This window comes from Scyliorhinus torazame, chromosome 5, assembly GCF_047496885.1.
Source record: "Scyliorhinus torazame isolate Kashiwa2021f chromosome 5, sScyTor2.1, whole genome shotgun sequence".
Classification (NCBI taxonomy): Eukaryota; Metazoa; Chordata; class Chondrichthyes; order Carcharhiniformes; family Scyliorhinidae; genus Scyliorhinus; species Scyliorhinus torazame.
Genome location: NC_092711.1, coordinates 167462605 through 167490280, shown reverse-complemented (window position 1 = coordinate 167490280; position 27676 = coordinate 167462605). Strand labels below are relative to the sequence as shown.

At 48.2% G+C, this 27676-nt stretch overlaps 1 protein-coding gene across 1 annotated transcript; it reads left to right on the top strand.

Moving 5' to 3' along the window:
• Positions 1-14740: 14740 nt before the first annotated feature.
• LOC140422296 (uncharacterized) lies at positions 14741-25960 on the top strand. Its single transcript, XM_072507317.1, has 2 exons — positions 14741-14872; positions 22882-25960. Exon 2 carries the CDS (start codon positions 23229-23231, stop codon positions 24609-24611), a length of 1383 nt encoding a protein of 460 aa, XP_072363418.1. The 5' UTR covers positions 14741-14872; positions 22882-23228; the 3' UTR covers positions 24612-25960.
• The last annotated feature ends 1716 nt before the right edge of the window (positions 25961-27676 follow it).

The following is a 27676-nucleotide window of genomic DNA, read 5'->3' as shown; positions in this document are numbered from 1 at the left end:
CAACATCCTTGACCACTGCTACACAAACATCTAGGGCGCCTGATGATCCATCCCCGGACCACACTTTGGAAAATTGGACAACAAGACGGTGCTCCTTCTCCCGGCATACAAGCGGTTTGTTTGCTTAATAAATTTAAGTGTACACAATTATTTTTTTCCAATTAAGGGGCAGTGTAGCGTGGCCAATTCACCTCCACTGCACATCTAATTGGGTTGTGGGGTTGAGACCCAAAGACACGAGGAGAATGTGCAAACTCCACACGGACAGTGACTGGGGCCAGGATCGAACCCAGGTTCTTGGTGCCGTGAGGCAGCAGTGCTACCCATTGTGCCACCCAACTGACAGATTTCTAATTACCAATAACACAAAGGGATATGGGGACAGTGTGGGGAAAAAGGCATTGAAGTGGATAATCAGCAATGATCATATTGAATGGTGGAGCAGGCTCGATGGGCTGAATGGCCAACTCCGGCTTCGATGATGTAAAGATAGGTAGGAAAGTAAATTGTGAAGAGGACATAAGGAGGTTGCAAAGTGATATAGATAGATTGTGAGTGGGAAAAGACCTGCCAAATGGAGAATAATGTGGGAAAATGTGAAATTGTCCACGTGGGCCAGAAGAATAAAAAAAGCTTATTATCCAAATGGTGAGAGATTGCAGAGCTCTGAGATTCAGAGGGTGTCCGAGAGCCTGAATCACAAAAGGCGAGTATACAGGTACAGCAAGTAATTAGGAAAGCTAATAGAATGTTATTGTTTATTGTGAGGGGAATTGAATACAAAAGTAGGGAGGTTATGCTTCAGTTATACAGGACATTGGTGAGACCACATCTGGAGCACGGTGTACAGTATTGCTCTCATTTAAGGAATGATGTCAATGTGTTGGAAGCAGTTCAGAGAAGGTTTACTGGACTCATACCCGGAATTGGAGGCTGGTCTTAGGAGGAATGATTGGACAGGCTGGGCTTGTGTCCGATGGAGTTTAGGTGACTTGATTGAACCGTATAAGATCCTGAGGGACTTGACAGAGTGGATGTGGAAAGGTTGTTTCCTCTTGTGGGAGAATCTAGAAATTGGAGTCACTTTAAAAGTAATAACTTGCCCATTTAAGACAGAGGAGAACTTTTTTCTCTCAGAGGGTTGGGAGTCTTTGAAACTCTCTTCCTCAAAGGGCATTGGAAGCAGAGTCTGTGAATATTTTGAAGGCAGAGCTGGATAGAATCTTGATAGGCAAGGGGGTGAAAGGTTATCGGGGGATTAGCGGGAATGTGGAGTTGAGGTTACAATCAGATCAGCCGTGAACGTATTGAATGGTGCAGCAGGCTCGAGGGGCCGAGTGGCCTACTCCAGCTCCTAATCCGTACGTTATCACATCCTTTATAATAAATTGTAGCATTTTACCTCCTACTGATGTCAGGCTAATGGGTCTGTGGTTCCCCATTTTCTCTCTCCTTCCTTAAATAGTAGGGTTACATTTACCACCTTCCATTCTGCAGGAACCATTCCAGAATCTATAGAATTGTGAAAGATGATCACCAATGTATCCACTATCTCTACAGCCGCCTCTTTCAACACTCTGGGATGTAGAGCATCAGCTTTTGGGGATTTATTCACTTTGAACCACATTAATTTCTCCAGCACTACTTTTTCACTAATACTAATCTGCTTCAGTTCCTCGTGCTCACTAGTCCCTTGGTTCTCTCGTGTCTTTGGGCCGATTTCATGTCCTCCATGAAGACAGACACACGTTGTTTAGTTTCTCTGCCATTTCCTTATTCCCCATTATAAACTCTCCTGTCTCTGCCTGGAATGGACCCACATTGGTCTTTGCTAATCTTTTCCTTTTCACCCCCCCCCCCCCCCCCCCCCCCCCCCCCCACGCGTCTGCTGATGATTTACTTCCAGCAAAGAAGTCGACGAACGGTTGCCACCTCCGGGCGAACCCTAACAGAGACCCTCTCAAGGCGAACTTGATTTTCTCCAAACAGAGAAAGCTAGCCATGTCCGATAGCCAGGTCTCCAACTTCGGGGGCTTTGAGTCCCTCCATGCTAATAGTATCCATCTCCGGGCTACCAGGGAACCAAGGCCAGAACGTCTGCCTCTTTCTCCTCCTGGATTCCCGGGTCTTCTGACACCCCGAAAATAACCACCTCTGGACTCAAGTGCCACACATAATTTTAACACCATGGACATGACTTCCGCAAACCCCTGCCAAAATCCCCTCAGCTTTGGACATGTCCAAAACATGTGGACATGGTTCGCCGGTCCTCCCGCACATTTTGCGCACCTGTCCTCCACACCAAAGAATATGCTCATCTGGGCCAGTGTCATGTGAGCCCGGTGAACAACCTTAAATTGTACCAGGTTGAGCCTGGCACATGTTGCGGACGTGTTGACTCTACTCAACATGTCTGCCCATAGACCATCCTCTATCCCAGCTCCTCCTCCCACTTGTCCTTTTCACATTATAAAGGAAAATGTTTCTAGCCAGTTTGCTCTCGTATTCTATTTTCTCTTTATGAGTTTCTTGATCCTCCTTTGCTGAATTCTAAAACAAGTTTCCAATCCTCAGGGTTACACTTATTTTGGCCATTTTGTGAGCGATGAGATCTATTTTCTTCAAAAATGAGCCGTAGATCTGGTTGATTGGAGGTGTCCAAAAATACAACTTTATTGTTAATTATCCACCGTGATTCTCTTACATAAAAATAAATCAAATTCTCATCAATAGTCTAACCCCTTATTGGTTTCAAATTCTCAGCTGAGGCTTCCTGATTTATTCAAAAAACTCTCTGCCACTTGGAGCATGATTTGTTACCCAGGCATTGGTCATGACTTAAGATTCATTAATGTCTATCAAATTAATTAAATATCTACATGCTCCCGCCACGTGTACCAATCCTCTGAAGATGAGGTGTTCTGCATTAACGTTGCTTGTTGCTAAGGCTTTGCTACATTTTGTAAATGTTTGTGTTGCTAAGGCTGCAATTCGTTTTCATTACTAAATGTATTTGTAGAAAAATGGTTTATTCACTACGAGGGCTTTTATGCAACTTTTCTTGAAACCGTGTTAGATTCTGACACATAATTAAGTTCCTGTGCAGCAATTCTCATATTTTTATCTGAAACAATGACTTTGCCTTGTGGATATTCCATTTTCTGTCTATATACTGAATTTAAGAATTATACTGCATTAATTCTTAAAGGTACCAATAAATCCGTGAAGCAATAAATCTGTAATCGATCAATGAGCCTCTTCCTTTAACCAGTGGAATCTTTAATTGTTCTTGTTAGCCACGGTTGCATCACTTTTCCTGTTGGATTTTTGTTTCTGAAAGGAATCTATATTTTATGTAAATATGTGATAATTCCTTAAATGCGATTGCCTGTGTATCATTACACATTTTATTGTAAGTTCCCAATCAACTTGCCCTTCATTGCTTGACAGTTTCCTTCTGAGACAGAACCATGTAACCACCATAGCCTGTCTTCATCTAACCCTGCATTCTTTAGGGGTTTCAAACAGAAAAAGGAACTATATGTCATCTACCTTCCAAACACCCTTTCACTCTCTGATCCTTATGAAATTTGTCACAAGGCTCAAGAGCATCAGTCGTGAGAAGGCCAGTCCAGCAGAAAGAAACCCTCCGACCCTCCCCATTGACCAACTGTCAGAATGAACAAAATGCAGTCCTGGATGTAATTGAGAGCAGAAATAATAGCAGCAGAATCTAACCCCTGTAATCAATTGTGAACTTGTTGGTGTCTCAGCAGGTATGAGGAAACACAGAATCCCTTCCCACATTGAGAGCAGGTGAACGGTCTCTCCCTCCTGTGAACACGCAGGTGGGACGTCAGGCTGGATAATTGATTGAATCCTTTCCCACATTGAGAGCAGATGAATGGCCTCTCACCACTGTGATCCCACTAGTGCCTCTGCAGGCTGGATAATTGAGTGAATCCATTCCCACACAGAGTAGGTGAACGGTCTCTCCCCAGTGTGAACTCGCTTATGTGTCTGCAGGGTGAATGACTGACTGAATCCTTTCCCACAAAGAGAGCAGCTGAATGGGCTCTCCGCAGTGTGATTGCGTCGATGAACTTCCAGTGCAGATGGGGCTCTGTATCTCTTCCCACAGTTCCAGCATTTCCACTGTTTCTCCATATTTTGGGTCTCCTTGTGTCTCTCCAGGTTAGACAATTGAAGCCTTACCCATACAGAGAGCACATGAGCAGTCTCTCCCTGTTGAGTGCTGCGATGTTTTGTCAGGCTGCGTGTCTGGTTAAAGCTCTTTCCACAGTCAGTGCTCTGGAACAATCTCGGGTATGTGTTCCCCAAGGAATCAAGTGACTCTGGCAGATCAAGACATGGGGCGAGATTCTCCGACCCCCCGCCGCGTCGGAGAATCGCCGGGGCCTGGCGTGAATCCCGCCCCCGCCAGTTGCTGAATTCTCCACCACCGGATATTCGACGGGGGCGGGAATCGCGCCACGCCGGTTGGCGGGCCAACCCCGCGATTCTCCGGCCCGGATGGGCCGAAGTCCCGCCGCTAAAATGCCTGTCCCGCCGGCGTAGATTAAACCACCTACCTTACTGGCGGGACAAGGCGGCGCGGGCGGCTCACGGTCACGGCTTCCTGTCCTTAACACAGAGATCATCACAGGGGGACATCACAATCAAACCCAGCAACTACCCACATGTACTTTTTGTCAGGTTGGTGTCAATATCCACCCCCTCACTTTTCATCCCAGTCCCAGGAGATTGGAGACTCAGCTCCGGACGAGTAATGGCGAGCGCAGCTCCCACAATCCCCCCATGCTGGAGAAACCTCTCTATCCGCCATGTGGGTGGGTGGTCTGGAACTGCACATGTCCAAGGGAAAGGGGCCCTTAAATTAAAAAAAAACACTGGGCACTTAGAATTAAAAAAAAATAATTCTGTCTAGCTCATCCTTGAATATATTGAATGACCCCCAGACTCCACTGGTTCCTCTGGGAAACGAATTCCAGAGATTAACAATCCTCTTGAGGTAAGAGAGTACTGAAAATATAAAACATTGTTACAGTACAATATTACAAGACTAGAATAATAAATGTACTTTACAGAACCATAAATAATATATCTAATTTTCCCCATATAACAACACTGGACATTTCTCTGGCCGATATTAATTTACTGTACCTTAAATGTTCAGCCTTCACCTGGGGAAACCAGCCCTTTAATTGTGAACTTTAGGAAAGAGACCATCCTTTTAGCCAGGCAAATAAAGGTGTCAAGCTGAGGAAGCAAAGGATGTCAATGTCTTTCATAGACAGAGACCTGGGCCAAGCTTTCCAGAGTCTGCACTCTCCCTGAATTCACTTCCTTTCTCTTCATTTGCTGCAAGTGACCAATTGAAGATCAGAATGAGAAAATAAATGGAAAGGGGGAGAAAAGAAAGTTTTACTCCCTAGATGTTGGATACAGGAGGAAGTTTTAGTCTGTGTGAAGTTCAAGCTCATTCAGCATTCGAGAAACAACAGCTTTGCTCGGCAGAAACCTCCATGTCCAGCTTCCTGCATTGAGACAATGGGGGAGCTCTGATTGGCGGAGGAGCAGAGTCCTCCGATCGTTTAACACTTCCCCATTGGTTGCCAGCCGCTTAAAGCCACAGGGCACCATGTCACGTGGCCACGGAAGCACTTTTGACCTCAAGAGCGGACCACATGCCCAATGGAATAGCCTTTTTCTGTGTGTGCAACTGACCTCTTCCTTGGACATGCGCAGTCCCGTGCTCCCCGCCAGCGCTGCGGATAAAGCGGTTTCTCAAGCGCGGGGGATTGTGGGAGCCCCGGTCGCCATTACCCATACTGAGCCCAGTCTCCAAATTACTGGGACTGGGATGAAAAGCGAGGAGGAGTGGGCGGCAGTAACCTCATCCTGGCACAAAGTACTTGTGGGTAAATGGAAAAAAAATTAAAGTACCCAATTAATTTATTTTCCAATTTTTAATATAAATTTAGAGTACCCAATTTTTTTTTTCCAACGAAGGGGCAAAATTAGCATAGCCAATTCACCCACCCTGCATATCTTTTTGAGTTGTGGGGGTGAGTCCCAGGTAGGCACAGGGAGAATGGGCAAACTCCACACGGTCTGTGACCCAGGGACGGGATCGATCCTGGGTCCTCCGTGTCATGAGGCAGCAGTGCTAACCACTGCTGCCAAATTCATTTTCCAATTAAGGGGCAATTTAGCGTGGCCAATCCAGCTATTCTGCACATCTTTGGGTTGTGGGGATGAGACCCAAGCAGACACGGGAAGAATATGCAAACTTCCTTTGGCGCCATGAGGTAGCAGTGCTAACTACTGCACCACCATGCCTCTCCCCTTAGCAAAACAGTTTGTTAACTTAAGGATAAGATTTAGACACTTGGGTGACATATTGGGGAGGACAATAGGTGAGAGTGAAACTACCAGAGAGTCAGCATCTTGAGGGGAGGAGAATTGGGGAAAAGCAGGAGAACAGTGGGGTGAATTAGTGTTAAAATAAATAGTGAGACGGGAGTGCATGAGGGGACAGAGATTTATAGTTTGAGAGGGAGAAGGATGTTTCATGGCAAGTAGAATTTTGTATTCTGAATTTCTGTCATCTATTTTTGCTGCAGTTGTGTTGGCATCAGAGACAAACATCTGGATTCCACCAAAAAATTTTATTTGATGATTACCAGATAAATATTGGCCAGGACACCAGGAATAATTCCCCTGCTCTTCTTTGAAACAGTGACCTTGTATCTTAAACATCCATCCGAACAGGCAGACCAGAGCTCGGTTTCATGCCTGATCTGAAATTCTACATTCTCCTTCCAGACTGCAGTAGTCTTCCTTGGTTTTTATGCTCAAATCCTTGAGTAAGATATAAATATCGGGACCTTTGATTCAGAGGCGAGAGTGCTGTGAACTGAATGCAACTGACTGTAATGACCTTTTTTGTAGCATTTTAGAAGGGGAGCTTTTACAGACTGTAAACTAAATCAAATGTCGGCAGGGTCTGATTGATTCATTCAATTTCTCAGGTTGTGAATATCATCAGTCTTTTTATCTTGGAGAAGTGACTTTTTGTTCTGTCAGTTTGAAACATGGGAGTGTGAATGGTAAAGCAGTGAAATACACACAGGGAAGTGAAAGTGCTCCAGAGCACTGACTGTGGAAAGATCCTCAACCAGTTATGCAGCCTGAAATAACATCGAACCATTCAGATTTTGGAGAGACCGTAGAGGCATGGAAATGTAGGAATTGTGGGAACTAATTCAGATTCTACTTGCATGGAAACTCATCAACACTGTCACACCAGTTAGAGCTGTTGACGTGTATGGGAAGGGATTTACATATTCTGCCAACCGACTGAACCACCAGTGAGTTCACAATGAGGATGGGACATTCGCCTGCTCTCTGTGTGAGAAGAGATTCATTCAGTTGTCCCACCTGCTGTCACAACAATCCAGTCACGCAGGGGAGAAGCCGTTCACCTGCATCCAGTTTGGAAAGGGATTCCTTGGGTCATCTACCCAGCTGAGACTCCAGCGAGTTCATATGTGAGTGCAGAGATTGGATTTTGCTGTTATTGCTGCTAATTACAGTCAAGACTATTCATTCTGACATTAGCTCAGTTGGTCTACGTCAGTGTTTAGGCTCCACTTGAGCTTCTTTCAATTCTACTTCAACTCCTGTAAATCAGCAGAACCTTCTATTCCTTCTTCCGTCATGTGTTCATCTAGGTTCCCCTTATATCTGTCTCTGACCTCAACCACTTCATGTGGTAGCGTGGTCCACATTCTCACCTCCCTGAAAAAAAGAACAGTTCCTCCTGAATTTATCAGTGATCATCTTATCTTTGTTTCCACAATTTCTGGCCTCCCCCACAAGTGAAAGCTCTTCATCTCAACAACAACCCTAAAAAAAACCTTTATAATCTTAAAGTCTCTATCAGGTCAACCATCAGCCTTCTCTTTCCCAGAGAAAATACCCCAGTCTGTTCAGTCTATCCTGTAACTTAAAACTCTCCATTCATGTACCATCCTTGTGAATCTTTCTTGCACCTTGTCCTGTTTCTCTCTCTCATTTTTATAATTATGGAGATGCAGAACTGCTCACAGTATTCGAAGTGTAGTCAAACCAGGATCTAACAAATTGAACATGACTTCTCTGCTTTTCAATGTTCTTCCTCAGCAAATGAGGCCCAGGTATGGGCCCCATAATTCAGGAAGGATGTCAAGACTTTGGAAAGGCTGCAGGGATTTAGTACGGTGACAGGAATGAGGAACCTCAGTTCTGTGAAGAGGCCGAGGTTGTTCTCCTTAGAGCAGTGAAGGCCAAGAGGAAATTTGGTGTAGTAACTCAATTCATCGGAACCTAAATATAATCAGCCTTTGAATCTAGAAGGAAAAATATGTGTCTCTGCTCTGTCTGCTTCAAAAACTTTTAAATATTGGTGTTACTGGAAAGTGTTCCAATGCATTGACTTAGGAAAGACCATCCCAGTGTGTGTGTGTGTGTGTGTGTTTATGGGGTGGGGGTGGGGGGGGGGGGGGGGGGGAGAATGGACGAGGCTTCAACTTATTATTGAACCTGGACAGTCCTTAGTATCCTGCAACATGGGGAAAGTATGCAGCATCTGCAGTAGTATGGAGCCTTTGGGAACAGATTCAGATTTGCATTTGCGCTGGAAGCTCATCGATGCAGTCACACTGGTGAGATCGGTCACCTGCTCAGAGTGTGGGAAGAGATTCACTCAGTCCTCCAGCTCACTGAAATACCATGTCACTCACACCAATAACTGACAGTTTAAATGCTCTGAGTGTGTGAGTGCCTTTAAAAGCTCTGTGGAACTGATGGCCCACCACTCACACTGAGGATAAACCGTTCAGCTGCTGTCACTGCACAAAGAGATTTAAAACATCATCCCACCAGCTGAGATACCAGTGGGTTCACACCGGGGAGGGACCTGCTCCAAGTGTGAGAAGGGATTCAGTAATTAATCTGATCTGCAGATATACCCGTGAGTTCACACCAGGGAGAGACCATTCACCTGCTCCATGTATGGTAAGAAATTCAATAATTCACCCAGCCGGCTGAAACACAAGTGCAGTAACATCAATTAGAAAGGTTTTAGATAGTTTGTGAGGGGTGGTCAAGTGGGGGAAGGGGAGGGGGAGTGGGATGGTCAGGTAGGGGTGGTGGCGGCGGGGGGATTGTAATGTGTCAGGATTGGAGGCTGAGAGCAGTCATGAGCAGAGAGGGGGGCCATCTTGGATGGGCCCAGTTCAGGGCAGAATTAAGTGAGGCAGAACTGATAGGGGATGATGGCGGACGGTAGCGGGGAATAGAGGTACAAGCCTCCAGTAAGATTGTGACATGAAATGTCCGGGGGCTAAATGGGCCGGTCAAGAGGGCCCGGGTTTTTGCACACCTGAGGGGTATGAAAGCGGAGGTGATTTTTCTACAGGAGACGAATCTCCAGGTAAAGGATCAGGTTAGGCTGAGGGAGGGATGGGTGGGGCAAGTCTTCCACTCGGGGTTTGATTCAGAGTCAAGGAGAGGTAGCCATCTTGCTGAACAAGAGAACCGGGTTCGTGGGGGCCAGGGAGGTGCAGGACCCAGGAGGAAGGTGTGTGATAGTGAGTGGGGTGCTAGGCGGGATGCCTGTGGTGCTAGTCAATGTATATGTGCCTAATTGGGAAGTTGCTGGGTTTATAAGGGGGTCTTGGGAGCGATCCTGGCGATAGATACACAGCAACTGATTATGGGCAGAGACTTTAATTGTGAAATGGAGCCGAAGGTGGACAGGTCGAGGCCCAAGTCAATGGGAAGGTCGAGGATGACAAAGGAGTTGGGAGAGTTTATGGAGAATATGGAAATGGTTGTCCCATGAAGGTTCAGGAACCATGGATGGAGGGAGTACTCCTTCTTCTCGCATGTGTATAATGTGTATTGAATTATTGCTTTCTTTGTGGTGAGTCGGGTGGTGCTGGTGGGGGTAGTGGGAGTGGCCTATGCGTGAATCATGATCTCAGATCTTGCACTGCACTGGCTGGATGTGAGGCTTCATTCGGGACAGGTGCAGAGGCCGGGATGGAGGCTGGGCTCAGGCATATTGGCGGATTAGGGGTTTTGTTATAAGGTGAGGAGGGTGACTGGGGATTATGTGGAGCTGAATCAGAATGGGAAGGTGTCGGCACCCACGTTCTGGGAGACGTTGAAGGCGGTGGTTCAATGTGAGATTATCTTGTTTAAGGCTCACAGGGGTCGGAGGAGGAGGGAGGAGCACGGACGGCTGCTGGACCAGATAGTCGAGGTGGGCAGGAGATACCGGGGAGGGGGGCCACTAAGGAGTTGCTGGGGTGAGGAAGAGGCTGCAGGGGCACTTTGATAGGTTGATGACGAGAAAAGCGGTGAGGCAGCTACGGAGGGCAAGTAGGGTCCAGTACGAGAACAGAGAAAAGGCGAGGGGCCTTCCGGTTTCGGGGGTTTGCTAAGAAGTCACACATCAGGTGGCTCTCCTCCCGCGAACCTGAAAAATAGACTATTTTTCCTTGACAAACGCCTGCAAATGATACAAATCAGCCCCACACCATTACAAAATGAAGGAAGAAGGAAAGATGCTGAACAACAGCCAGTCCAGAGGCTGAGTGGAGACCAGGAGTGGGAAAAGCCGGGACAAACAACAATTGGCTGAGCCGACCAGCGCACGAGGCGGTGAACCTCGGAACCCGCCAGAGTGAGAGGAACCGACCCACCGCACGAAAAGCCCACTCTCACCAGGGGATGGATGGAGGATATTCCTCTCAAGTGAGTTGAGGGAATACCACGAAGAGATGAAATTGGACATACAAACTGCGGTGAAGCTTGTGGCCGAAGCTCTGGTGAACATGCAGGTGACCCTGGACAAAGCCGAAAAGCGACTGGAGGCCCAGGAGGCAACGATTAAAGATCTGGAAAGAGCCACAACGGACCAGAGCGACCGGATCATCGCCCTGGAAAAGGAGGTGGCAAGGCTGGTCGCGATACAAGGCAACCTGAGAGGAAAGGTTGAGGATCAGGTGAACCGGTCGAGGCGGCAGAACCTACGAATCGTGAGCCTACCGGAGAGGAGCAAAGGTAGGAACCCCACAGATTATGTGGCCCAAATGCTGGGTAACCTGCTGGGAAGGGACAGCTTCCCCAAACCACCAGAAATTGCCAGAGTGCACCGGTCGCTCCCATCAAAGCCCAAACCGGATAACAGCCGAGGGCGATAATCGGCAAGATGCACCGGTACCAGGACCGGGAAAGAATCCTGTGCTGGGCCAGGCAGTCCACAAACTGCAGCCTGGAAGGTCACAAGATCCGGATCTACCAGGACGTTGGGGATGACCTGGCCAAGCATTGGGCCGGATTTAACACAGTGAAGGCCGCGCTGTACAGAAACGGCGTAGGATTCGGAATGCTGGACCCAGCCAAGCTCTGGGTCATGTATCAAGGCAGGGAACACTTTCTCACGCTCCCTGCAGACGCATGTTCGTCGCAGAGAACAGACTGGAGAAATGGCAGCAGGGGCAGCGATGAAGAGCCCGCAGAATGAGACTTTGATAAAGCAATGTTTTAACAAAAAAAAGCTCTCTCCCTTTTACAGTCTGCACAGCCAACAGGAGACCATTGCCACAGAGACCGCTTCACACGGGTGAACACTGCCCCGTTTTGGAGACGAGAGCAGCAAGAGAGGGAAGGATGATCTAAATATAGCTAAGCACAGGGAAATGGCGGACAGGAAGCCCAGAAATCGGGCAATGGGAGGAAGTGAAACAACTCCCAGGAGGGGGCCACCACACTAGTGAGGTAGCTAGCACCGGGATTCATGCAGGAGAGAGAGGCTGCGGAGGGGGAAGCCACCTGGCCCCAGGGTGGGGTCGGGCAGATAACGGGCACGGAGGGATAATCAGGGGAGAAAACAGCAGGGAGGGGGAAGGTTTAGCTACGGAATAGAGGTGGGTGTGTGCGGGTGAGAAGACCGGGGGGGGGGGGGGGGGGGGGGGGGGTGCGGGGGTGGAGGGAAGAAGACCGGAAGGGAGAAATAGGTGTAGAAAGATGGAAGGCATTAGACCGGCTACAACAGGCCACATGTGGCGACTTGGAACAAAATGGCTCTGCAAGCAACCACTTTGGAGGGTCCCTGAACAAAGGAAAACCTTGGAGAGCAGGGGCTCACCCACATGGTGTACACACAGTTGGCGGCCATGTTGGATGTCCTCTGGAAAAGGGAAACCCCGGAGCGCAGGGGCCCGACCACCAGGTAAGTATGTTTGATCCCACAGGAACGGGGGGACAAAATAGTCACCTGGAACGTTGGGGGACTTAACGGCCCAGTAAAAAGATCCAGAGTCTCCATCCACCTGAAAAGCATGAAAGCCGACGTAGTCTTCCTCCGAGAGACACATCTGAGGGAGAAGGACCGGCTGCGGTTAAGGAAGGGCTGGGTGGGACAGACCTACCATTCCTGCTATGGGACGAGGACCAGGGTCATTTTGCGAAATAAGAGGACAATGTTCACGGTGACAAGGGTCAGCCTGGCCCTTGGCAGTGCCACTTGGGTGCTGGCCTGGCACTGCCAGGCTGGCATTTTTTGCATGTGCATGTGATCGGGCAGGGGGTGCCCAGCGTGTGTCTTGAGAGGGGTTCGGGTGGCTGGCGACCCTTCCATAGTGCGATCGGGCTGGAGGGGGTGGGGTCGGGAGGTCAGGGCTCGTTTCTGGAGCCTTGGAGATTTAGACATCATTTAAAAATGGCCTCACCATCTCTCGCTAAACTGGGGAGTTCCGGCCAGCGAAGCTCCTCACAGTAGAAAAATGGGTTAAGTGCAGCCTTGGCTGTGCGTCCCCATTCCGGTCCTCTATACAATGCGTGTCACGTTGAATAGCCATGTGTTTCTCAGCGCTGAGAGTGGCATGAAACACGCAGCTAAACGTGCTTGCTAGGGGACTTTGTTTCCTCTTCGGAAAATCGCGCCCACGATGTTAACTTGTTATCTGGTTGTTCTATTGCAAAATGTTGTTGTATTGTTGCTGGCAATAGCTCTTGTTCTGCTCTGTACCCATTTTCCACCAATTTTACTGTTACTCTGTTGTGGTTATGCTTAAAAAAATATTTTTTAAAAATATAATAATAAACAGATTTAAAACAATCTGTCCAATTTATCCGTAAAAAACATTCAATGACCCTCCCCGCCTCCACTGGTCACTATGGATAAGAATTCCAGAGACTAACGACCTTCTGAGGGCAGAGATGACTAGGAATATATAACATAGCTACAGAACAATATTACAAGACAAGAAATGATAATAAACCAAAGAGAAAATGCTGGAAAATCTCAACAGGTCTGGCAGCATCTGTAGGGAGTGAAAAGAGCTAACGTTGAGTCCAGATGACCCTTTGTCAAAGCTAAAAGACAGAGAAAGTGGGAAATATTTATATTGTGGAGTGAGAATGAAAGATGAGTCATAGCCACAGAAACCAAGGGAAACGAGGTGCCAATAGCCACATAACGCAAGGGGAGTGCTAATGACAGTCCCCAGAGAGAACAAAAGGTGTGAAAGGCCAAACTGCAGAGAAATTAACATCAGAGGGTAAACTATGAAGTTGTAGATGTGGGGGAGGGGAAGGTGGGAAGCAAAGGGGAGAAAGTAAGGAAACGTGGAGAAGATGGGGGGTAAATATATATAAAGAAAGGCAAGAGAGAAATAAATGGTAAAAGACAGTTAAAATGAAATGGGATGAAAACAAATGGGTCGAGGTGGGGTAGAGCTGATCATCTGAAGTTGTTGAATTCGATGTTGAGACTGGAAGGAATTAGCGTGCCTAACCGGAAGATGAGATGTTGTTCCTCCAGTTTGCATTGAGCTTCACTGCAACACTGCAGAAGACAAGGGTAGACATGCGGGTATGGAAGCAGGGTCTTGTGTTAGGCAAGCGTAGCTAGGACCCATGCGGGTACCCATTGAAACACATTTCATTTGGAGAAAATGGGATGATAATAAATGTACTTTATTGCAGAACTATCAATAATATATCTGCTCTGTGCCATATAACTACACTGGACATTTCTCGTTATTTCTGATATTAATTTACTGCCCCCTTAACTGTCAGCCATCTCCTGGGGAAAAGAACCCTTCAATTGTGAGCATTCAGAAAGAGACCATCCTTTTAGCCAAATACATGTGTCAAGCTGAGGGAGCAAAGGATGTCAATGTCTTTGAGAGAGAGAGAGACCTGGGCCAAGCTTTGCAGAGTCTGCACCCTCCCTGGATTCACTTCCTTTCCCTTCAGTTGCTGCAAGTGACCAATTGAAGGTGAGAATGAGAAAAGAAATGGAAAGGGGGAGAAAAGAAAGTGTTTTACTGACAGATATTGGAGACAGGAGGACGTTTCAGTCTGTGTGAAGCTCAATCTTCATTCACACAAAGCCCGCGCGCTGATTGGCTGGAGGACGAGAGTCCTTCCGGTCCCACAACTCTTTCCAATGATCAAAACCTCAGAAGGTCAGGAGGCGGGCTCTCCCCTGCACATACGCAACTTCCCCTCTTCCTTGGGACATGCGCAGTCCCGGGCCAGGGGAAGCTCACCGAGTTGCTTCTCGATCTGGCTGCATCCATCAGCCGGTTTTTTGGAAACCTTTGTCTCGAGGAGGTACAGGGGAAAACTGGTGGGGGTGGGGCTCCGTGTCCGCGTGCCGAGCCTGCGCACTGAGACCCCAAAACGTCTGTTGAACAGAGTGATTCTTATTGGTTGATTCAGATCGGGTTCTCGTGACGTCACAAAGCGGGCATTGGAAGTGAAACTTCCTCCTGTGTCTCCAACATCTGTGAGTGAAACACTTTCCTTTCTCCCCCTTTCCATTTCTTTTCTCATTCTCACCTTCAATTGGTCACTTGCAGCAACTGAAGGGAAAGGAAGTGAATCCAGGGAGGGTGCAGACTCTGCAAAGCTTGGCCCAGGTCTCTCTCTCTCTCTTAAAGACATTGACATCCTTTGTTCCCTCAGCTCGACACATTTATTTGTCTGGCTAAAAGGATGGTCTCTTTCCCAATGCTCACAATTAAAGGGCTGGTTTCCCCTGGAGATGGCTCACATTTAAGGGGTCAGTAAATTAATATCAGAGAGATATGTCTAGTATTTTTAAATGGTACAGATTAGATATATTACATATGGTCTGTAATAAAGTACATTTATTATTAACTCCAGTTGTGTAATATTGTGCTGTAGCTATGTTATATATTTCCAGTCATCTCTTCCCTCAGTGGGTTGTTAGTTTCTGGATTTCTCTTCCACATGGACCAGTGGAGTTTGAGAGTCAATGAATATATTCATTACGAAGTCTTACAACACCAGGTTAAAGTCCAACAGGTTTGTTTCGATGTCACTAGCTTTCGGAGCGCTGCTCCTTCCTCAGGTGAATGAAGAGGTATGTTCCAGAAACACATAGATAGACAAATTCAAAGATGCCAAACAATGCTTGGAATGCGACCATTAGCAGGTGATTAAATCTTTACAGATCCAGAGATGGGGTAACCCCAGGTTAAAGAGGTGTGAATTTAACCTGGGGTTACCCCATCTCTGGATCTGTAAAGATTTAATCACCTGCTAATGGTCGCATTCCTGGTATTGTTTGGCATCTTTGAATTTGTCTATATATGTGTTTCTGGAACATACCTCTTCATTCACCTGAGGAAGGAGCAGCGCTCCGAAAGCTAGTGACATCGAAACAAACCTGTTGGACTTTAACCTGGTGTTGTAAGACTTCGTACTGTGCTCACCCCAGTCCAACGCCGGCATCTCCACGTCATGAATATATTCATGGATGAGTTGGACAGATTTTTAATATTTCTTTTGTTATTTTTAAAAACTTTTAAAAATAATGAATGCAACAGACTAACAGAAAAATTGATGGAAAATGGGTACAGTGTAGAACAACTGATATTGCTGCATAAATACAAGCAACACATTGCAGAATTAATTTGTAGCAGGATATTTTAGGGACCAGAGCCGCTATATGAAATGCCAGATTAATTGAACAACCGGTAAACAGAGTGAGTGGGGAAAGAGGGTAAGATTATATAAAAACAGAAGGATACCAATGCACACCCCAAAACAGACTAACAGCATAGTTGAATTAAAATAACATAGATGACACAGAATCTCTATAGTGCAGAAGGAGGCTATTCGCTTCTTCAAGTCTGCACTGACCCTCAGAAAAAGCACTCACCGAGGCAGACTCCCCGCCCGATTCCCATAATCCGGTGCATTGATCATCGTCAACCCACCTAACCTAACATCTTTGGACACTAAGGGGCAATTTAGCATGACCAATCCACTTAACCTGCACATCTTTGGACTGTGGGAGGAAACTGGAGCACCCAGAGGCAACCCACACAGACACAGGGCGAATGTCCATGTCCACACAGATAGGCATTCAAGGAATCAAACCTGGTTCCCTGGCTCTGTGCTAACCACTGTGCCTCACTGTGCCCTACTCTGGGCTCAGTTGAATTGAATTCACTGATGGAAATCCCTGGAGGAGCAAGTCTGTCAAATTGGAGCACATATATTTGAGACAGGGGTCTCATTATTTAACAAATGCATCAGACTTAGAATGAAGTACAGACATTACAATTGCAATGGGATACATTCTGTAATCAGTCTGTGCCAGTTTTGGATAGAGGGAGAACTGATTGGCCTGCTTCCATATCGAGCCTGATGGATGTTGGGTCTATGGTAACCAAATTCCGCGTGAAACTAAGATGAGAGGCCAATTGGTAAAGCCTGATATTCCGGAGACCCCCACCTTTAGCTCCTGGTGACTGGAGCTTAACTAAGTTGAGGTGAGGTTTATTTTTATTCCAGATAAATGTACTAATCATTCCATTAGTTTCCTGAATGACCATGGTTGACAGCAGCATAGGCAGCATCTGCAGAGGGTATGCAGTCTGGGCAACACATTCATTTTAACGAAGGTGATCCTCCCTCGCCATGAAATCGGAAGAGCCGACCACCGGCCAAGGTCCCACCTAATAGTCACCATCAGCTGTGGACAGTTGGCCCCATGTAGCTGTCTAAAAAGGGGGGGAGGGTCATTGATATTCCCAGATATTTAAATCCCAAGGGGGGAGCATCTGATTGGGAACTTAGCAAGAGGAGGGGGCTTACCCTTCAACACCCCCCCTCCCCTCACCAGCATGGCCTCTGACTCAGTAAAATTCATCTTATAACCAGAGAAGGCACTAAATCTATCCACAATCGGGTACAGCTAGTTAAGATGAACATTTTGTGGTTTTTATTTTTATCTCCGTGCCTAATGGTCTTTTTGCCAAAATTGGTCTTTATGGGGGTGGATTGGTTGGTTTAATCGTTTGTGTGGGCAGATAAGGTGGCAAGGATTAGGAAGACGGTGATTCAGAGAGGGCGACAGTCAGGCAGCTTGGCCCTGCTGAACCTGTTATACTATTATTGGGCGGCGAACGCAGAGTAGGTGTGGGGTTGGAGCAGGGAAACGGAGGCTTTGTAGGCTTACATTAAAGGGTAGGTGGGGTTAATGGGTTATAGGGATAGGGTGGAGACATGGGCTTATGTAGGGTGCTCTTTCAAAGAGCCGGTGCAGACTCGATGGGCTGAATGGCCTCCTTCTGCACTGTACGGATTCTATGTTCTATAATTTAAAGGAACTGCTAGGTGGGAGGGGAGGGAGGTGAAGAGTTTGGTTAGGGAGTTGGGGTGGGTTTAGGGGTTTTGTGTTGGTTTTACTTTGTAATGTTATGTGTTGCAAATGTTAAAATCTGAATGAAAATACTTTTAAAAAAAATCTATCCACTACTCCAATAATGTCCAGGACTGAAACACTGGGGTTCAACACAAACAGCAGCCCGTCATCTGCACACACAGTGATCTTGTGCTGCCTCACCCCAGTCCCGATATCAGAGACTCCGATCTGATAGCCTCTGGCATTGGCTCAGTGGACAAGGGGGACAGAGGGCAGCCCTGTCTAGTCCCTCTCTGAAGCTGAAAATTCGATGCCCGCAAACCATTGGTGAGCACCGCCGCTGCCGGTTTGTGATGTAACAATTGAATCCACTCAATATAATCCTCACCCAACCCGAAGCCTCGCAGCGGATACACCAGATAATTCCACTCAACTCAAGCAAAAGCTTTCTATGCATTGAAGGAGATCACCAGCCCATCCAATGCATATTTCTGAACAGCCTGAATCAAATTCAGCAACCTTCCAACGTTGTTACTGGAAAATCTTCCGCGTATAAACCCAGTCTGGTCCTCCCGCACGATTGTCGGAAGGATGTCCTCCAGCCTTATCGCCAAAACATAAGATCGCAGTTTCAAGTCAACATTCAAAAGAGAGGGAACTTGTGACGGGGATGTGCTGAGCAGTCACACATCAGGTGGCTCTCCTCCATACAACAGAAAAATAGGCACTGTCGGCCGAATTTAGCCGCAAAATCAGACTTCAACATCCCCTCACCCTCAACAATAGTGCGGACAACAAAATGCTAGGAAGCAACAGCTCGAAAGGCTGCAGGGTCACAGACACTGCGGCAATGGACAGGAGCGGCGAGCAAGCGGGTCGGCGGCCCCAATCGACTACGTGGCCCAAATGCTGGGCAATCTGATTGGGAGGGACAGCTTCCCCAAACCGCCAGACATCGACAGGGCGTCACCTCGCAATGAACAGGGGAGCCAGCACATAGGAGGGAGGGGGCGAGGTCAGCAGAGCGCAGGAGAGGGTGAGGAGGAGGCAGCAGGGACACAAGCAGAGCGGGTGTAGGATGGGGGTCAGATCGATCCTGGGTTGGGGGGGGGGGGGGGGGGGGGCACACCAGCGGGAAAGCTAGTGCCAGGAAGTACGGGAGAGAGAGGGCCCGTGGCACATCTCCCACTGGGAAGAGAGCGTCTGTGTGAGTGGGGTGGGGGGGAGAAAGAGAGGATAGAGGAGGGGGATACGGTGGGGTGGGGGGCAGAATAGAAGAGGGGGGGATACAGTGGGCTGGGAGGGAGATAGAAGAGGGGGGAATACGGTCTGATCATGAGCGGGGGAACTTCACACCTGTTTACAGGATCCATTTACTGACAGATCAATCCCAGAACAGGGAAAATGACAGCCATGGTGAGGGAACTGGGAACGTTCATGGAGCAGACGGGGGCAGTGGATCCCTGGCAATTCTTACACCCGGATGAGAAGGAATTCTCGTTCTTCTCACCAGTACACAAGGTCTACACTCACATCGGCTTCTTTGTTGTGGGGAAATCGGTACTTCCAGAAATAGCTAGAGCGGAATAATCCATGATTGTAATCTCAGACCACACTCCACATTACATGGATGTGAGGTTGGAGACGGGACAAACCCAATGCCCCACATGGAGGTTGGACACGGCCCTCTTGGCCGACAAGGTCTTCTGCCAGAAAACATCACCGGCCATCGGCAAGTACATCACTAACAGCCAGAACGGGGAAGTCTCACCTTCCACATTCTGGGAGGCACTGAAGGCTGTGATTCGGGGAAAAATAATCGCCAAAAGGCTCGTAGAGACAGGGAAGAGAGAGCGGTTAGGCAGCAACTGATCAACTCCATTCTGGAGGTTGACAGACGATACTCCGAGGCCCTGACCATAGAGCTTCTGCTGGAGAGGAAGAAGCTGCAAAAGAACTTTGACCTGCTCCCCACCAGGAAAGCAGTGACCACTCCACCAGACACGGAGGACCTTTTATGAGCACAGAGAGGGCTAGCCGCCTGCTGGTTCACCAGCTGAGAAAGAAGGCAGCCACTAGGGAAATAGCCCAGGTAAAGGATAACAGAGGCAGACTGGTAGAATAATTTTTATAATTGTCACAAGTAGGCTTACATTAACACAGCAATGAAGTTAGTGTGAAAATACCCTAGTCGCCACACTCCGGCACCTGTTCGGGTACACTGAGGGAGAATTCAGAATGTCCAATTCACCTAACAGTATGCCTTTCGGGACTTGTGGGAGGAAACCGGAGCTCCCGGAGGAAACCCGCGCAGACATGGGGAGAACGTGCAGACTCCACACAGACAGTGACGGGAATCGAACCTGGGACCCTGGCGCTGTGAAGCAAAATTGCTGACCACTGTGCTACCGTGTCGCCCAACCATAGGTGTCCCGTAGCCCAACCAAAAAAGGTCAACCAAGCGTTCAAGGCCTTCTACCGGGGACTGTACGCCTCCGAGGACCCCCTCCTCCCCGGAGAGTGTTCGGAATCTTCTTGGGCTACAAACCCAACCTGGGCAAAAACAAAGATTTCCCGGTGAGGCAGAGAGGGGGAGGGGCAGAGCTGGAGGGCCTCCCAGTTAAAATAGCCCAAAACAAATCCCGCTACCTGGAGATCCAGTTTTCCCACGAGTGGACACGGATCCACAAGTGGAAGCTGACCAGTCTGGCGGAGGAAGTCAAAAACGACCCACAGAGATGGGATGGATTCCTGCTTTCCCTGGCGGGGAGGATGCAGATGATCAAGATGAATGTACTGCCCAGGTTCCTCTTCCTGTTTAGATCCTTACCGATCTACATCCCCAAGGCCTTTTTCCATTCAATAGATAAGGTGATTATGGCGTTTGTGCGGAGGGGCAAGAATTCCCAAATCCCTAAAACAGTACTACAATGGAGAAGAAACATGGGAGGCCTGGCCCTCCCGAACTTGCAATACTGTCACTGGGCAGCCACGGCCGAAAGAGTGAGGAGATGGGTAAAGGGCCCAGACATGGAATGGGTGATGATGGACGAGTCCTCATGTACAGGAATGACCCTCCGGGCCCTCGCCAGGGCAACACTCCCATCCCCGGCAGCACCAGTCCAGTGGTGGTAGCTACCCTGAGAACCTGGAACCAGATGTGGCAGCATTTCAGTCTGACCGATGTGTCCTTCATGGCCCCCATCTGCGGCAACCATAGGTTTGCACCAGCCATTCTCAACACCACCTTCAAGAGGTAGAGACAGGGTGGGGGAACACTGATGGTTAGGGACTTTTACACGGGAAATAGACTAGCGACCTTAGAGGAGCTGATGGAGAGACTGAACCTACCAAACAGGGATGAGCTCCAGGTCAAACACTTTCTCTGCAAGGAGACACCAGCACACCCAGAAACCCTGAGAAGCACAATGCAAGAGGAGTTACTGGACGCAGACAGTCTGGGGAAGGGAAACTGTGGGGACCTGTACGGACAACTCTTAATAAGGATGCGCTCCTTACTTGACGAAACCCAGGAAAAATGGGCAGAAGAGTGAGGGTCGGAAATAGGGTGGGGTCTCTGGAGCGAAGCACTGAACGGGACCAACTCCACCTTCTCCTCCGCAAGGCTAAGCTTCATGCAGCTGAATGTTGTGCACAGAGCATACCTGACACTAACCCGAATGAGCAGGTTCTTCTCGGAGATGGAGGACAAATGTGAATGGTGCCAGCGGGGCCCGGCAAACCATGCCCACATGTTCAGGGTATGTCCCAGACTTGTCGAATTCTGCACAGCCTATTTAGAGGCAATGTCCATGGTTATGAAGGTGGAGCCGTGCCCACAAATGGCAGTCTTCGGGGTATCGGACCAGACAGAACTACTCATGGGGAAGAGGGCGGACGCCCTTGCCTTTGCTTCTCTAATCGGCCGCTGGAGAATCCTGCTCGGCTGGCGATTAGCAGCACCACCCACAGCTGCAGACTGGCTGGCAGACCTATCGGAATTTCTCCACCTGGTGAAGATCAAGCTCACCGTCCGAGGGTCAGAGGATGGTTCCCACAAAGTGTGGAGGCCATTCACCAACTTGTTCCAGGACCTGTTTGAAGCCAGCGGCCAATGGAACACTGGGGAGGGAGGTGGGTGTACGGGGGCCAACGGGATCACAGGGAGCAGGCAGGAAAAGAGGTGGGGGGGGCTACTGGGACAAGGTGGGAGAACCAGAAACCAACTGACACAGAGACCAGAGAGCCGAGAACAAAAACACAAGAGGAGGAACCCCCAAGGGAAGGTTTAAAACAGGACAGGGAGTGCGCGGGGTGGAAGGGGGGAGGCCCATCAATGGGTGGGGGGGGGGGGGGGGGGGTGCACCGTCCACTTGTAAATAATAGATAACTCCCATTGTACAGTGAAGGGCCCAGGAAAGGACCCAGAAACGACGAGTGAAGGGGCGGAGGGGAGGGACGGGAGATGGGGGGACCGGCACAAAGGAAATTGACATGCACATTGTAATCGGCAGAGTTACCCTGACTGCTTGGATAGTGTATAATAAGCATTGCCACAAGTCTGTTACTGGATGAAAAAGAGGTGAAAAAAACTTCCCCATCCAATCCCGCCTCAATTTAAAGTGTTCCTCATAATCCAGATGGGTTTCCTGTAATAAAGCGATGTCGACTTTCTCCTTTCGAAAGGAGAGGATATTTTTCCTTCTGATAGGGTGATGGATGCCCCGTACATTCCCTGAGAAAATTTGCAGATTAACTGCCACCATTAGTTAGGCAACAAGAGAGAACAGGAACAGATTTTCACACCACAATCGTGCGTGCGCCATTACCCCCTCCTCCAACTCACTTTACACCAGAGGCACCAAAGTTTCTCCAAATTGCTCCTTTCACAGATAAAAGCCCCGTCTGTACCAGAGTAGGATAAAGTCAACAACACATAAACCCTCCCATAATAACAAAAATACAAAAGAATCACCACCACAATAGACCCAAGGGGACATTCCTCAATAAGACTGAGGATCCGGAGGATTAACCCCACGGCCAGACTGTCGTTACCCTCAGGAAACCTTCTCCAAAATGAGGAGAAGAAAAGTAACTTTTGTAAATTGTTTTTACAGGATATTAGAAGAGGAGGAATTACAGACAGAAATCTCAAACATCACGTCTCAATCTGACTGAGTCTCCCAATTCCTTGAAACTGAATATCACCGGACTTTGAATCGAGAAGGAGAAATGTTTGTCTTTTCTGTCGGCTTCAAAACATCAGTGTGACTGGAAAAGCACCGAGACACACACGCCCGAGTGAGAGTGTTCCAGGGCACTGACTGTGGAAAGAGCTTTAACCAGTTACGCAGCCTGAAAAAACATCTCACCATTCACAGCGGACAGAGACTGTACACGTGTTGTGTGTGGACGAGGCTTCAACTGATCGGCAAACCTGGAGAGACACGAGGAGACCCAAAACATGGAGAAACGGTGGAAATGTGGGGACTGTGAGAAGGGATTCAGGGTCCCATCTCAGCTGGAAGTTCATCGGCGCATTCACACTGGGGAGAGGCCGTTCACGTGCTCTGTGTGTGAGAGGGGATTCGCTCAGTTATCCGACCTGCGGAAACATCAGCGAGTTCACACTGGGGAGAGGCCGTTCACCTGCTCTCAGTGTGAAAAGGGATTCACTCAGTTATCCACCCTGCTGACACACCAGCGAGTTCACACTGGGGAGAGGCCGTTCACCTGCTCTCAGTGTGAGAAGAGATTCACTACTTCATCGGGACTGCTGGCACATAAGCGAGTTCACACTGGGGAGAGGCCGTTCACCTGCTCTCAGTGTCAGAAGGGATTCACTCGGTTATCCGACCTGCAGAGACATCAGCGAGTTCACACTGGGGCGAGGCCGTTCACCTGCTCTAAGTGTCAGAAAGGATTCGCTCAGTTATCCGACCTGCGGACACACCAGCGAGTTCACATTGGGGAGAGGCCGTTCACCTGCTCTCAGTGTGAAAAGGGATTCACTCAGTTATCCACCCTGCTGACACACCAGCGAGTTCACACTGGGGAGAGGCCGTTCACCTGCTCTCAGTGTGAGAAGGGATTCACTACTTCATCCGGCCTGCTGACACACCAGCGACTTCACACTGGGGAGAGGCCGTTCACCTGCTCTCAGTGTGAGAAGGGATTCACTACTTCATCCGGCCTGCTGACACACCAGCGAGTTCACACTGGGGAGAGGCCGTTCACCTGCTCTCAGTGTGAGAAGGGATTCACTACTTCATCCGGCCTGCTGACACACCAGCGAGTTCACACTGGGGAGAAGGCGTTCACCTGCTCTCAGTGTGAGAAGGGATTAACTACTTCATCGGGTCTGCTGGCACACCAGCGAGTTCACACTGGGGAGAGGCCGTTCACCTGCTCTCAGTGTGAGAAGGGATTCACTACTTCATCTGGCCTGCTGACACACCAGCGAGTTCACACTGGGGAGAGGCCGTTCACCTGCTCTCAGTGTGAGAAGGGATTCACTACTTCATCCGGCCTGCTGAGACACCAGCGAGTTCACACTGGGGAGAAGGCGTTCACCTGCTCTCAGTGTGAGAAGGGATTCACTACTTCATCGAACCTGCTGACACACCAGCGTGTTCACACTGGGGTGAGGCCGTTCGCCTGCTCTCAGTGTGAGAAGGGATTCACTACTTCATGGAGCCTGCTGGGTCACCAGCGGTTTCACACTGGGGAGAGGCCGTTCACCTGTTCTCAGTGTGAGAAGGGATTCATTTGGTTATCCAACCTGCGGAAACACCAGCGAGTTCACACAGGGGAGAAGGCGTATGAACGTGATCGGCATTTCCCTTGACCCTGCCCCCAACCCGAAGTGTTGGCGAAACTGCCTCCAGATTTTCAATGAAGCTATTATTACCAGACTCCCTGAGTATTTACCCGGAGCTATCGGGAGCGGCGCTGTTGCTAGTGCTTTCAGTCCCGACCCCCTGCACAAACTTTCCTCCATTCTGACCCACTGGGAATCAACCCCTCTGACCCAGCTCCGCACCTCTCCACATTCGCTGCCCAGTAGTAGAACATCAGGTTCGGGATAACCAAACTCTCTGCCTGCCTTCCTCTCTGTATCAGCACCTTTCTCTCTCTGGCCACCTTCCCTCCCCATATGAACGAGGTAATCCTTCCCTCAATCTCCCTGAAAGAAGCCTTTGGCAGGAAAATCGGTAGGCATTGAAAAAAAAACAGAAATCGCAGCAAAACATTCATTTTAACCACCTGTACCCGACCCGCCAGTGACAGAGGGAGACCATCCCACCTTGCCAGATCAGCTTTCACTCTCCCCACCAAACTAGTGATATTGTACCTGCGAAGCCTCCCCCACTCCCGGGCACCCTGCACCCCCAGATACCTAAAGTGAGTCCCTGCCCTACGGAATGAATGGCAGAGGAGTTAAAACAGATTTTTTTTGCATCAGTCTTTATGGTGCAAGATACTTTGACTATCCCATTAATACTAAAGAATACGAATGGAACAATTAAATACCATCACTGGAGAAGTTGTATTGGACAAACGAATGGGGATAAGATCAGTCTCTTGGATGGCTGCAGCCTAGGATCCTAAAAGAAATGGCTACAGCCTAGGATCCTAAAAGAAATGGCTACAGGGATAGTGGATGCATTGATTGTAATTTTCCAAAAATCCTTGGATTCTGGAGAAGTACCAGAGGATTGGAAAACTGCCCATGTGACAACCCCTGATTCAAAATGGGAGGGAGGCAAAAAACGAGACACTATAGGACGATTAGCCTAACATTTATTATTGAAAAAATGTTGGAATCAATTACTAGGAAGTAATAGGAGCACATTGAGAAAATCATTATCGAATCAAGCAGAGTCAGCATGGCTTTTGTGAAAGGGAAACCGTGTCTGACAATTTTATCAGAGTGTTTCGAGGAAGTCTCAACCAGAGTGAATAGAGGGGGACCAGTAGATGTGTTGTATTTAAACTTCCAGAAGGCCTTTGACAAGGTACCTCACAAACCGTTAAGTCATGAGATAAGAACCCATGGTGTTGGAGGTAGTATATTGACATGGATAGAGAATTGGTTAATGAGCAGGAAACAGCGAGTGGGAATAAGGGGTTCTTTTTCAGATTGGTGACCTGTAACCAGTGGGGTTCCACAGGGGTCAGTGCTGGGATCGCAACTGTGTACAATTTATATTCATGACTTGGGGGAAGGAAGTGAATGTACTGTGCCCAAATTTGCAGACAACACAAAAATAGATGGAAAGGCAAGTTGCGAGGGGGATACAAACAGTTTGCAAAGAGATATTGAGAGGTTAAGCAAGTGGACAAAAAGTTGCCACATGGAGCATAATGTGGGAAAATGTGAAGTTAATTTTGGAAGGGAGAACAAAAGAACAGTATTTAAATGGAGAAAAACTGCAGAAAGCTGCAGCACAAAGGGACTTGGGGGAACTTGTGCACGGAACACAGAAAGCTAGCAGACAGGTGAAGCAGGTAATCAGGAAGGCTCATGGAATGTTGGCCCTGATTTCAAGGGTGTTGGAGTATAAGAGTCGGGAAGTCTTGCTGCAGCTGTACAAGGTGCTGGTGAGACCACATCTGGAGAACTGAGAGCAGTTTTGGTCCCCTTATTTAAGGAAAGATATTATTTTATTGGAGGCTGTTTAGAGAAGGTTCACGAGGATGATCCCCATTATGGAGGGATTGTGTTATGAGCAAAGGTTAAACAGGTTGGGACTCTACTCATTGGAATTTAGAAGAATGAGAGGTGATCTCATTGAAACATCCAGGATTCTTAAGGGGTTTGACAGGGTAAATGCGGAGAGGATGTTTCCCTCATGGGAGTGTTGACCAGAGGGCATAGTCTCAGAATAAAGAGATGTCAATTTAAGACTGAGGTGAGGAGGAGTTTCTTCTGAGAATCTTTGGAACTGAATTGTGGGGACAGAGTCCTTGTGTATATTTAAGGCTGAGATAGATTCTTTTTTTTAGTTTAAAAAAAAATGTAAATTTAGAGTGCCCAATTCATTTTTTTCCAATTAAGGGGAAATTTAGTGTGGCCAATCCACCTACCCTGCACATCTTTGGGTTGTGGGGGCGAAACCCACGCAAACATGGGGAGAATGTGCAAACTCCACACTGACCGTGACCCAGAGCCGGGATCGAACCTGGGAACATCGTGAGGCAGCAGTGCTAACCACTGCGCCACTGTGCTGCCCGGCTGAGATAGATTCTTGATCAGTCAGGGAACCGAGGATTACGGGGAAAGGGCAGGAAAGTGAACATGAGGAATGTTAGTTTCAGACATGATCCTATTGAAATGTGCAACAGGCTGGAAGGGCCGAATGGCCTACTCCTATTCCTTATGGTCTTAGTGTGGTCTTATTCCCACCTATCCCTGATAAACTTTCACCCCTTGATTTTCAAGAATCTATCCAGGTCTGCCTTAAAAATATTCAAAGACTCCGTTTCCACTGCCCTTTGAGGAAGAAAGTTCCAAAGACTCCCAACCCTCAGAGAAAAAAGTTCTCCTCCGCCTTAAATGGGGCAAGTTATTGGTTTTGTAGTGACCACAATTTCTAGATTCTCCCACAAGAAGAAACATCCTTTCCACATCCATCCTGTCAAGGCCCCTCAAGATCTTACACGGTTCAATCAAGTCACCTAAACTCCATCGTACACAAGCCCAGCCTGTCCAATCATTCCTCATAAGACCAGCCTCCAATTCCAGGTATGAGTCCAGTAAAACTTCTCTGATCTGCTTCCAACACATTTACATCATTCCTTAAATGAGAGCAATATTGTACGCAGTGCTCCAGATGTGGTCTCAGCAATGTCCTGTATAACTGAAACATAACCTTCCTACTTTTGTATTCAATTCCCCTCACAATAAAC